Here is a 13397-nt window from a genome sequence, read left to right on the forward strand (position 1 = left end):
TAACTTGCACTGGGTCAGGGTAGAGGTCACTGGCATGGCAGCATAGAGGGGCTCAGATGGCAGCTGGCTGCATTAGACACATCACTTTGAGGAAAGACAACAAGCTTTACTTTTCAATGCTGCTCCTTCCTCTAAAGCAATGGTTCCCAAATGGGGGGTCGCAGAACGTTACAGGGGCTTCTCCGGAAAAATGTCACTCATGGCGGCCAGAGGACCCCGGGCACTGGAAGCAGCAGGTAGGACCCGGTTGCAGGGCAGACAGGCCGAGCCCTAGGGAGAGCGGGGCCGGGCAGCTGGGGTTGGCAGCCCGAGCCCTGCCCCCCGTCAGCGGGGGAGCTGGCCGCCCAAACCCCAGCGCTCTGCGTGGGGCTGGGAGAGCGGGGCCAGGCAGTTGGGGCGGTCAATGGGGTCCAGCAGCAGGAGCCCCACAGAGGGCAGAGGAAATTTATACTTAAATCCCTGGAAATACTCATTTTTAGGAGCGGGTTCACGAGATTTCATAATTTAGTGAAAGGGGTTCGCAGGCTGTTAAAGTTTGGGAACCACTGCTCTAAAGTTTATGCTACACATATCTCTGATTACAGTGGACATCACACAGCCGACCACTGATGGACCATCAATGGTTGCAGAGCCCTCCAGTGATGACCCAAGTCATAATGGGGATTAGTGTGTTGGAAGGGGACATAGGCACATGTGAGGATGTGGCCTGCTGAATGAAAAGAGTGGGTTTAATGGGCTATATTGATAGAAACACTGTAATAGGTGGGAGAGAGTGCTGGACAAGAGGATGAAGATTCCAACCATAATGAGGAGTAGACCTGAGGTTTAATGGTCAGCGAGAGGCAGCAGACGTCTGTTTGACAGAGGAGGATTCAGATCTAAATTGAGAGGCATGTGAGAGATATGACAGGCAGTGAGCTGGGTGGCACCAGGCCTTTGTAGGATGGAGTGGGGTGTTTGGAGCTATAATAAAGGAGGGATGATAGACAGGTGGGCAACAAACAGGAGAAGTCACATCCCTTGTAAGGAGTGAGTGGGTGGCACCAGGCTTGTGCATGATGGCGTGTGTGTCTAGGGAGGGGATAAAGACAGGTGGGATAAATGTACGGTTGCAGCAGGTGTGCATGGGATGGGAGGGATTTTGAATGTGTAATAGGAGCTGGACACGAGGCAGGGCAAACGCTGTGGCAGCCACTCATTCTCATCCCCCACCCAATGCGGATGCACAGGGGCCAGGGGATCCCTCCCTGTCCCATGAAAAGGACCCCTGTGTCTTTAACACCCTCCTCCCTGCCCCCTCGCTGCCAGCCCCTAGTTGCTGAGCTTTCCCCCTGCACTGACAGCTGGTATCTAATTACTGTGTGAGAATGAAAAGTCAGGCTGTCCCAGCTCGAGGGAGCGCGGATTAACGTCTCCTGCAGAATACACTTCCTCTGCCGGGTTACCATGGTTACCCTCATTACCTGCCTGAGGAAGAGGCGCTGGTGGTTCCAACCGGGCTTTTAAACTCGGGCCTGGGGAGGCCAGGGGGTGAGAGGCCAGGGCTGGGGGGTGAAGGGAGGGTCCTTTCCTTTCTGTACAACCTTAGTGCTGAGAGGAGTCCGGGTCATACCCTGCTGCACGCAGCCAACTGAGCAGATGTCACCGAAGCAGCCTCTGTATTCTGTCAACAGTCATTAACACTCGCGAGGGAAGGCGCCCAGCCTTGAGCTGGGCGGTTCAGGCACCAAGCCCTGGCAGCAGGCCACTCTGGCTGCCTGCAGAGGGAGGGCGGGGAGCGTGGTGTGGTTATTAGAGAGGAACAAGGGCCGGGGTGGGATGGAGCCTGACTCAGATGCTCTGCCGCTATTATGTAGATCCCGAAGCCAGGTTGCCAGCCCCAACGGGGGCGCAGGGTCCTCGGCAGCAGGGTTCTAGCACCGTGCCCCAAGCCTATGTGGGCAGTGATTCACCCCTCCCCCAGCCTGGGAACTGCTGCGCCAGGCAGGCTGCAGAGTTGGCTGCAGTTCGCATGGTGCACAGGGAAAATCCCTGCCCAGAGGGGCGAGGACATGGGTCCCGTGAGGGGGAGAGGGAGAGGAGGCGTGGGGCTCATGAGTGGGGAGAGGAGAGGGACATGGCCCCCTGAGAGGTAGAGAGGGCACAGGCCTCATGAGCCGGGGGAGAAGGAGAGGAGCACAGGTCCTGTAAGACGGGAGAAGGAGCTCTAGCTCCATAAGGGTGAGAGAAGGAGAAAGGGCCCAGGGCTCAAGAAAGGGAAGAGAGGGCTTGGGTGCAAAGGCACAGGAGGAAAAGTACATGGTCCCCGTGAGGGGAGAGCAGGAACAGACATGGGCCCAGTGAGTGAAGAGAGAGGAAGCGGAGGCATGGCCCTGTGAAGGGGAAAGGAGCATAGGTCTAGAAGAGAAGAGGGGGCACCGAAAGGGCTGCCACCGGTCCAGGTTCTCCAAGGATCAGTCCTTTTATGAGGTAGCTGTCCTGGGAAATCTTTAAGGGTGCTCAGTGCATGCTGCCAGCTGGCCAGTTTTATGGGCTCAGGATCATCCCGGATGTCCCATTTTTTTGTACCTCAGCGGTGGCAACCCTAAGCCCTGGTCCCAGGAGTGGGAGAGAGTGGGAGAAAGGGCATGGGCCTCAGGAGAGGGCTTGGGTGCAAATGTACAGGCCCTGTGAAGAGCAAGAAGGGGCCTGGGCCTGGTGAGAGGGTTGAGAAGGGGAAGTGCACAGCCCTGTGAAGGGAAGGGGGCACTGGCCCTATGAAGGAGAGAGGGAGGGAGAAAGGGTGGGCCTCAGGAGGGGAGAGGGAAGGCTTGGGGGCAAAGGCATGGGCCCTGCGAGAAGGACAGGGAGAAACAGCACACAGGTCCCATGAGGGGGAAGATGAGCCCTGGGCCCTAAGTGGGGGGAGAGAAGATATGGGTGCAATGGCAGGGGCCTTGTGTGGAGAGTGTGTTAGAAGAGAGCATGGGCCCCATGAATGGGAGAGAGGATAAGGATGCAAGATCACAGACCCTGTGTGAGGGAAGATAAGGGTTGCCAACTTTCATGATTTTATTTCGAGTTTTGCAATATTTGGTGTTTTCTAAAGTTTCACACGATTGCATCATTCCTGACGTAAAACTTATGAATTTCCCCTTATTCAAAATGGCTGCTACTTCCTGTTACTTTCAAGGAGTAGGGTTGCCAACCCTCCAGGATTGGCCTGGAGTCTCCAGGAATTAAAGATTATGTCATGGAAAAAACATCCAGGAATATGTCCAACCAAAACTGGGAGCCCTGTCAAGGGGGCTGAAGCCAAACTGCCCTCATGGTCCCCACCTTCCTCATGATTTTTAAGTCAGTGTCATGCTATTATGGGAGCCTGGCTCATGGTTTTGAACACTTGTGGCGAGCAGTAATGGGGGGTGAAGGGAAGAGAGGAAGTGGCTGCAGGCCCTGTAAGGGGTGGTTTATTGAGGTGTTTGTAGGGCACACCTCCCCTTGAACCTGGTAAGAACCTTATATGTCATGTCTGTTTGTGCTTTTCACATTGTGCAGTTTCTTTGTCCCGTTGCTGTAATTATCCCCATTTTGACCCTGCACTGAGGATTGGTGGTCTGCACACAGCCTCAGTTTTTAAGTATATTAGGAACAAAACGGTACTGGTGCATTACTAGATGGAAAGGGTAGAATTATCAATAATAATAATACAGAAAAGGCAGAAGTGTTCAATACATATTTCTGTTCTGATCTGGGGAGAAAACAAATGTCATAATATCATATAACAACATTCTTTCCAGCTACTGAAAGTTAAGACGTTTTAAAATCAGCAGGTCCGCAACGTGCATCCAAGAGTTTTAAAAGAGCTGGCTGAGGAGCTCACTGGACCATTAGAATCATAGAATGTTGGTTTTCAGTAAGTCTTGGAACACTGGGGAAGTTTCAGGAGACTATAAGAAAGATGATGTTGTGCCAATATTTACAAAGGATAAACAGGATGACCTGGGGAATTATAGGCTTGTTAGCCTGCCATCGATCCTGGGCAAGATAATGGAGTGGCTGATACAGAACTCAATTAATTATATTACCCTCCTTTTATTTTTAATTAATGCCAGTCAACTTGGGTTTATGGAAAATAGATCCTGTCAAACGAACTTGATATTTTTTTGATGAGATTACAAGTTTGGTTGACAAAGGTAATAATGTTGATATAATATACATGTCAAACTTTTGTAAAGCATTTGACTTGGTACCACATGACATTTTGATGAAAAAACTAGAGTGATACAAAATTACAATGGCACACATTAAATAGATTAAAAGGTGGCTAAGGGATAGGTCTCAAAATCAAAATTGGGGGGTGCCTGAATAATGCAGAGGACAGGTGCTGATACTAAAATCCAGATGGCTTGGTAAGCTGGACGCAAGCAAACCATATGCATTTTAATATGGCTAAATGTAAATGTACACATCTAGGAACAGGTTTCAGAGGAACAGCCGTGTTAGTCTGTATTCGCAAAAAGAAAAGGAGTACTTGTGGCACCTTAGAGACTAACCAATTTATTTGAGCATGAGCTTTCGTGAGCTACAGCTCACTTCATCAGATGTTTACCGTGGAAACTGCAGCAGACTTTATATACACACAGAAATCATGAAACAATACCTCCTCCCACCCCACTGTCCTGCTGGTAATAGCTTATCTAAAGTGATCAACAGGTGGGCCATTTCCAGCACAAATCCAGGTGCTGGAAATGGCCCACCTGTTGATCACTTTAGATAAGCTATTACCAGCAGGACAGTGGGGTGGGAGGAGGTATTGTTTCATGATTTCTGTGTGTATATAAAGTCTGCTGCAGTTTCCACGGTAAACATCTGATGAAGTGAGCTGTAGCTCACGAAAGCTCATGCTCAAATAAATTGGTTAGTCTCTAAGGTGCCACAAGTACTCCTTTTCTTTTTACATCTAGGAACAAAGAATGATGGGACTCTATCCTGGGAAGCAGTGACTCTGAAAAAGATTTGGGGGTCGTGGTGGATAATCAGCTGAACACGAGCTCCCTGTGCATCCCTGTGGCCAAAATGGCTAATGTGAGCTTTGGAGGCATAAACAAGGGAATCTCTAGTAGAAATAGAGATATTTTACCTCTGTATTTGGCACTGGTATGACCACTGCTGGAATCCTGTGTGCAGTTTTGGTGTCCATAACGCAAGAAGAATGTTGATCAATTGGAGAGGGTTCAGAAAAGAGCCACAAAAATGATCAAAGGATTAGAAAACCTGCCTTTATAGTGATAGAGTCAAGGAGCTCAATCTATTTAGTTTAACAAAGAGAAGGTTAAGGGATAACTGATTACAGCCTATGAGTACCTACCTGGGGAACAAATATTTAATAATGGGCTCTTCAGTCTAACAGAGAGAATTATAACACGATCCAATGGCTGGAAGTTGAAGCTAGACAAATTCAGACTGAAAATAAGGACAGTATACATTTTTAATAGAGTAAATAACCATTGGGACAACTTACTAAGAGTTGAAAGGATTCTCCATCTCTGACAATTTTTAGATCAAGATTGGATGTTTTTCTAAAAGATCTGGCTCTAGGTATTATTTTGAGGAAGTGTTATGGCCTGTGTTTTACAGGAGGTCAGACTAGATCAGGGATAATCTATTTTTTTGTCAAGGTCCAAATTTCTTGGTCAAGCAATAGTCCAGGTCCAGACTCCAGAGAAAATAATAATTAAAGAAATAATGATAATAAGTAAATAAAAAGATTTCAGGGTCCTTTCAAAAGTATCTGGCTGCCTAGATTTAGCCTGCAGTCCGCCTATTGACTGCCCCTGGACTAGATGATCACTGTGGTCCATTCAGGTCCTGGAATCTACAAATCCATATTGAATATAACCTTTATTAGAAGGCCATCTCCATTGAACAAGTGATTTTTGACAGTCCCTTGAGTGGTTGCTTAAGAACAGGGCTCATTTTTTGAATATAGTAAATGTGTACACAAGACAATAAAAAAATAGATGTGCAACTCTATGCATAATTTGCATGTGTAATTACTGTGACTGCACATGCAAAATGGGTATCCAAAAGAGGAGTTGTGGGTCATTTATGTGCACAAGTGCCCAACTTGCATGTGCATTGACAATCTTTTCATATGCAAATTGGGCTTACATGCTTAACCTTTTGGAAATCAGGCCCATAATACCACCTAAGTGCATGTGTGTATATATACACACTCATATATACAATAATTCTATTTTCTTAAGCAGCAGGCTGAATGTTCTGTCCAGGAGCCTGACTCCTAGAATAAACTAGCCTTACTTTTACACTAGACTAGATATCCCTACCATCTCCCATCAATGCACCCGGCTCTGGTTCTGTTTGATGGAGCGACATTAGCAGCTGCTGGGTACTGAAGGATGCTGCTTCTTTTCTTGGCAAACCTTGCCACTGTGAGTTGACACCATTCGTGCCAGCCAGATAAGAGGTACAGTGCTCACCACGTTTTCCACCCTCACCAGTCTCTCGCCATTGCCATGTGGCAGGATTACAGCCTCATGTTCTTCAGCACATCCTAACACACAAAGAGCCGTGATGGTCCTGCTAGTGCTCAGCTGCTGTGTGTGTGAGAGTGATCTTGGAAAGGTCAGCGCAGGGTAGGAAGGTGATTCAGTTTTGTTCTTCAGGGACCTCATCCTGGCATCACAGTAAAAGCTGGCCCTGCTAATTGGTCTGAGTCTGGGGGGGTTGCATCTGTTTAGTATCCCCCGGCCCCAGAAGGGTGGGTATCATGTGCAAATCCAAAGAGCTTCTTCTGCCTATTCCCAGCCTAGTGAGATTGCTCTAAATTATGAAAATGGAAATTTTCAGTTGTTTAAAATTCCACTCCGGACTCTTCCCTTGTTTTTGTTCTTGGTCCATTTTCACTGGAAGCTTTAGTAGCACAACAGCAGCAGCAGCCGCCGCTGCCCTGGCTCCGATAGGAACCTCCCTGGAGCGCTATTTAATTTATCCCCCCATATCCTATGTGCTCAAGGCAGCTCAGGGTTGGAACATTGTGCCTGTCCCCCCCTCCAACCACATTAGCCCGAGGCCCATCTCATCACCCCTGTCACCCATCACTGATACTAACTCAACGTGCCTGTGCTGTTGTAGGGGGCAGATGGACTGTCGGAGCCTGAGGGCATCTCTCTGAAACGCGTTGCTGTGGTGGAAGATTTCTTTGACATCATCTACTCGATGCATGTGGAGAGCTCAGCAGAGCCAGGCAAAGCACCCAAACATGCTGGGCAGAAGAAAACCTATCGAGCGGTGAGACTTCCTCCAGCATTTCTCAGACAGCTGGGGGCATGGACGCAAAGGGGAAAGGCCTCCTCCGTGAGAATGAGGAATGGGTCTGATGTGGGGGAGAGTGGGCACAAGGGAAAGGGCTGTGTATGCACACTCGTGTGCGGTGTGAAAGAATGGTATAACGGCACAGCAGCTGTGTTGAGGACACAGGAAAGGTGTGGGGGGTAGAGGCACAAGCATACAGTGGCAGGGAAGGGCACAGCTAAACAACACACAAACGCAACTCCACACATAATCAGAAAGGCTTTGACCCTTACTGACCTTGGAGCACTACTCAGGTGAGAGGGGATGTTTATCCACCCCTGCGTCTCCTGCTCTGTGCCGTCTGCCTCTCTTCCCCCCTCAGTTGCAGAGAAGCATCGCTGAAGAAAAGGGTACAGCTAGAGCTTGGGAGTTTGCTGTTTTTCTCCCAGCTCTGATTTGCTGAGTGGCCTTGGGTAAACCATGTTAACTCCGTCTCAGTTTCCTCATCTGCAAAACTGAGGCAGTGACAGTCACCTACAAGTGGGACATTTCGTAAAGTGCTGCCTAGAGAACAGAGCGCCATGTTTCTGTCTATGCAGCCTGAAGGCTTAGACCAGGAATGAATTTGTCCAGAAGTGTGTTTAGCAAACGTTAATATTTCTCCTTCCTCTCCATATTCTTTTAACACAAGTATGTGTGTCCTGTTTCTTGTACATGGAGCATGGAATTCACTCTCCAAGTTCCTGCTGGTGTGTTGAATCCTGGAGGCCTGAGGACCTGGCCACTTGGAAAATTCCTTCTTTGTTAGGACTGGCCATGCAGCAGCAGCTTGTTCTCTGCTGTATGCACCCTTCAGGCTCATGCTTGAGACTCCACTAGGCTGTACATGCTGCCCTGGTCCCTGCAATGAGCTTGCCTTCTGCTTGGGATCATGCAGGGCTCTGCATGCTACTTGAGTCCCCACAGGGATACAGGCTGCTGAGTATGCTCTTGTCCCCTGCTCCAGACTGCAGGCTCCACAGGGCTCTGCACACCCCTTGAGTGCCTATGGTGGAGCCCAGTCCCTCTACAGGACCTGTGTGCTGCTGGAGCCCCTACTGAGGAGCAGAGAGCTCTGTGTACATCTCATGTCCCCATTGCTTGTGTCCCTGCAGTAGAGCAGGGCCTGCAGTGTGATTGTATGCAGTGATGCTCTCTGGCTGGAGGCAGATGACCTCTCTGTCATTAAGGAGGGCAACTCCACCAGCATGATTGTAATTCAGAAACTTTCTGCTCATTTCCACAGCAGACCGCTCTGACCCTCCCCTAATTCCTTCAATTCAGCTCTCTGGAGTACTAATCTGTGCACTGCACAGCCTCAGGGGACCAGGCTGAATACGTCTGTTTTCCCAGGCCTGCTAACAGCAGTCAGATAGCTCCATGCTCCACCCCTCAGATTCCCTCCTGAGCTGAGATCATCACATTAACAGTGTGTATCCCCTTCTGACCTGGCAGGACTCGACTGTCTGTCCTCTCTTGTACCCCATCACGCTGCCCTAGAATTCATTTGCTGCCAGGTTTGGAATGTGAAATACTTTATATTAAATATAGCTTCAGATCCTGGTGGCTTGATGCACAAAGGGTTCTGTCTGGATGGGCAACTCCAGAAGACTCAGAGAAATAGCAGGGGACACACTCTCTCCACCATCTCTAATCAGAGAGTCACTGGAGAGTTTGCCCTTGTCCATGACCTCCAGAGAGAGGCAATCAGAAAGGGAATTTGGATGGGAGATAACTCATCAAGAAAGCTGTCTGCTCTGCAGAGCATCAAATCAGCTGAGAAATAACAATTGTATCACTAAAATTAGCTGAAATTTGCAGCAGACACCATGAGAGGTGGGAACTGGTCATAGTCCTACAGGCATGGCTAAGGGGCAGTTCACAGATACTCATGTTTTCCAGCAGCATTCTTCATGTGCCTGAATTTTAGTCCTTTTGTGGAGAGTTCCTGATGACTGAATGTCTAACAGACTCCTTGAAAACCAAAGACACTTATTCAGCCATAAAAGATATGGTGAGATTGGTCTTTGTCTAGAGAGACTGAAGGCAAATCCCATGCGATCCAGGCTCTGTGTCCCCAGTTTGAAGCTTTGGGACAAGATCCCTGTCTGAACTTTCCATCCATCTGCTATTAGCATGCGTCCAAAACTGGGGTTATGCTGCCACTTAGTGGAGATAAATGTCTCTCTTCCCCATGATAACTTTAGCTTGCAGAAATCCAAAATATCAACCAAAATACTGCCCCCTTTGCTCTAAGAGACTTTTTTCTCTTTTTCAACATGTTCACACTTCACCCCTCTCACCTTACCTAAGGGATATAAAATGTTTGGATTTTTAAGGTATTTGCAGTGTTGTTGGAGCCGTGTTGGTCCCAGAATATTATCTTTTATTGAACCAACTTCTGTTGGTGGAAGAGACACACTTTCGAGCTTACACAGAGCTCTTCAGGTTGGACCTTGTCTTTCACCAACAGAAGTTGGTCCAGTAAAAGAGATCACCTCATCTACCTTGTCTCTATGGCTTTTTAAGTGTTTTCCATTTTCCTTAGCAAAACAAAATAGAAGGAGCGTTTCCACTGATTAGAGCATGAGACCAGGAGCCAGGACTTCCTGGGTTCTCTTCCGGACTCCTCTACTCCCTTGCTAGGATACATCATTTGGACCAAACAGTGAAGGTCATTAATCCTTTGAACAAAGTCCCCAGGGAGGTGGTGGATTCTCCATCTCTTGCTACCTTCACATCAAGATTGGATGCCTTTATGGAAAAGATGCTCTAGTCAAACAGAAGTTATTGGGCTCAATACAGGGGTAACTTGATGAAACTCTTTGGCCTGTGTTATCCAGAAGGTCAGACTAGATAATCTAATGGTTTCTTCTGGCCTTAAAAATCTATCAAAAGGTTCAAATATAGATTTTCAGAGGTGCTGAGCCACCTGCTGCAGCTCAGAGTAGTGGGTGCCCAGCTTCACAATCAGGCTGCATATTTGGGTGCCTAAATATGGATATAGGTGCTTAACTTTAGGCACCAAAGTTTGACCTTAGCTTTTCTGTACCCTTGTTTCCTTATCTGTAAAACAGGGGTAACTCATACCTACCTCAGAGGTATTAAGAAATTTAATTCATTAATATTTGTAAGTGTCTTCTGTTTCCTCAATAAAATGTGTCATTGAAATACAAAATGTTAATAGAAGATTTTCAGTGTGGAAAAGACAGAACTTCCCCTAAAAAGAGTAATGGATTCTTCCAATTACCGGTATAATGGTAATTAACAATGCTAACTGAACAAGAACCTCAGAGACCTCACTCTCACTGAGTTTAAGAACTTACAGCTACACTGTTCTCAGCCTTTCCTGTAGGCGTAATTATAGGAGATGGCATAGGAGTGTCAGCTGTATGGGAAGTCCAGAGGTCTGTTTTTGTCATCTGAGGTCACTATTGGCCTTATCCTGTGATATGCAGAGCACCTCCTGAGAGGTGCTGTGCTCCACCAGTAACCATTATGGCGATAAGGACACACTGTGCACTTCACAGGCTAGGGCTTTAAAGGAGTATCTCACTCTGAGTTAATACTGTTCTTTCCTATGCTGAGCAAGGTGAAGTGGGACAAGGCCTGTGATCACTCAGGTTCTGTGCGTTAAGCAGTCTCTCTTATCGAGGATACACAGACATCTCATTGTTTTCCCAGATTGCAGAGACCTATGCTTTCCTTCCAAGAGAAGCTGTGACCAGGTTCCTGATGAGTTGCACTGAGTGCCAGAAGAGGATGCATTTTAACTCCAACGGACTGGAGCCCAAAGGTAAACGCAAATGAGTTCATAGAATCATAGAATATCAGGGTTGGAAGGGACCCCAGAAGGTCATCTAGTCCAACCCCCTGCTCAAAGCAGGACCAATTCCCAGTTAAATCATCCCAGCCAGGGCTTTGACAAGCCTGACCTTAAAAACCTCTAAGGAAGGAGATTCTACCACCTCCCTAGGTAACGCATTCCAGTGTTTCACCACCCTCTTAGTGAAAAAGTTTTTCCTAATATCCAATCTAAACCTCCCCCACTGCAACTTGAGACCATTACTCCTCGTTCTGTCATCTGCTACCATTGAGAACAGTCTAGAGCCATCCTCTTTGGAACCCCCTTTCAGGTAGTTGAAAGCAGCTATCAAATCCCCCCTCATTCTTCTCTTCTGCAGACTAAACAATCCCAGCTCTCTCAGCCTCTCCTCATAACTCATGTGTTCCAGTCCCCTAATCATTTTTGTTGCCCTTCGCTGGACTCTCTCCAATTTATCCACATCCTTCTTGAAGTGTGGGGCCCAAAACTGGACACAGTACTCCAGATGAGGCCTCACCAATGTCGAATAGAGGGGAACGATCACGTCCCTCGATCTGCTCGCAATGCCCCTACTTATACATCCCAAAATGCCATTGGCCTTCTTGGCAACAAGGGCACACTGCTGACTCATATCCAGCTTCTCGTCCACTGTCACCCCTAGATCCTTTTCCGCAGAACTGCTGCCTAGCCATTCGGTCCCTAGTCGGTAGCTGTGCATTGGGTTCTTCCGTCCTAAGTGCAGGACCCTGCACTTATCCTTATTGAACCTCATCAGATTTCTTTTGGCCCAATCCTCCAATTTGTCTAGGTCTTTCTGTATCCTATCCCTCCCCTCCAGCGTATCTACCACTCCTCCCAGTTTAGTATCATCCGCAAATTTGCTGAGAGTGCAATCCACACCATCCTCCAGATCATTTATGAAGATATTGAACAAAACCGGCCCCAGGACCGACCCTTGGGGTACTCCACTTGATACCGGCTGCCAACTAGATATGGAGCCATTGATCACTACCCGTTGAGCCCGACAATCTAGCCAGCTTTCTACCCACCTTGTAGTGCATTCATCCAGCCCATACTTCCTTAACTTGCTGACAAGAATACTGTGGGAGACCGTGTCAAAAGCTTTGCTAAAGTCAAGAAACAATACATCCACTGCTTTCCCTTCATCCACAGAACCAGTAATCTCATCATAAAAGGCGATTAGATTAGTCAGGCATGACCTTCCCTTGGTGAATCCATGCTGGCTGTTCATGATCACTTTCCTCTCATGCAAGTGCTTCAGGATTGATTCTTTGAGGACCTGCTCCATGATTTTTCCAGGGACTGAAGTGAGGCTGACTGGCCTGTAGTTCCCAGGATCCTCCTTCTTCCCTTTTTTAAAGATTGGCACTACATTAGCCTTTTTCCAGTCATCCGGGACTTCCCCGGTTCGCCACGAGTTTTCAAAGATAATGGCCAATGGCTCTGCAATCACAGCTGCCAATTCCTTCAGCACTCTCGGATGCAACTCGTCCGGCCCCATGGACTTGTGCACGTCCAGCTTTTCTAAATAGTCCCTAACCACCTCTGTCTCCACAGAGGGCTGGCCATCTCTTCCCCATTTTGTGATGCCCAGCGCAGCAGTCTGGGAGCTGACCTTGTTAGTGAAAACAGAGGCAAAAAAAGCATTGAGTACATTAGCTTTTTCCACATCCTCTGTCACTAGGTTGCCTCCCTCATTCAGTAAGGGGCCCACACTTTCCTTGGCTTTCTTCTTGTTGCCAACATACCTGAAGAAACCCTTCTTGTTACTCTTGACATCTCTGGCTAGCTGCAGCTCCAGGTGCGATTTGGTCCTCCTAATTTCATTCCTACATGCCCGAGCAATATTTTTATACTCTTCCCTGGTCATATGTCCAACCTTCCACTAGTTCTGCTAGTACAGGCAAATCTAGGCCAGGGGTTCTCAAGCTTCACTGCACCATGAGCCCCTTCTGACAACTAAAGTTACTACATGACCACAGGGGGAGGACCGAAGCCTGAACCCTGATGCCCCATGGGGGTTGAGCAAAGCCAAAGCCCTCAGGCTTCATCTTGGGTCCCAGGTAGCGGGGCTTGGGCTTTGGCTTTGACCACAGGCCCCAGGAAGTCTAACGTCAGCCCTGACGACCGCATTAAAAAGGGACTCAACTTTGGGATCCCAATCCACAGTTTGAAAACTGCCACTCTAGGCATTTCACATTGAAATGCTGTCATT

At 48.0% G+C, this 13397-nt stretch overlaps 1 protein-coding gene across 1 annotated transcript in view; it reads left to right on the top strand.

Moving 5' to 3' along the window:
• Positions 1-13397, top strand: part of NOL4L (nucleolar protein 4 like) — a 105948-nt gene that overhangs the window by 15537 nt on the left and 77014 nt on the right. The window contains exons 2-3 of the mRNA XM_073308637.1: positions 7138-7293; positions 11020-11131. Coding sequence (XP_073164738.1) covers positions 7138-7293; positions 11020-11131 — 268 coding nt within the window. The remainder of the gene's footprint in view (positions 1-7137; positions 7294-11019; positions 11132-13397) is intronic.

Source organism: Lepidochelys kempii, chromosome 13 (assembly GCF_965140265.1).
Source record: "Lepidochelys kempii isolate rLepKem1 chromosome 13, rLepKem1.hap2, whole genome shotgun sequence".
Classification (NCBI taxonomy): domain Eukaryota; kingdom Metazoa; phylum Chordata; order Testudines; family Cheloniidae; genus Lepidochelys; species Lepidochelys kempii.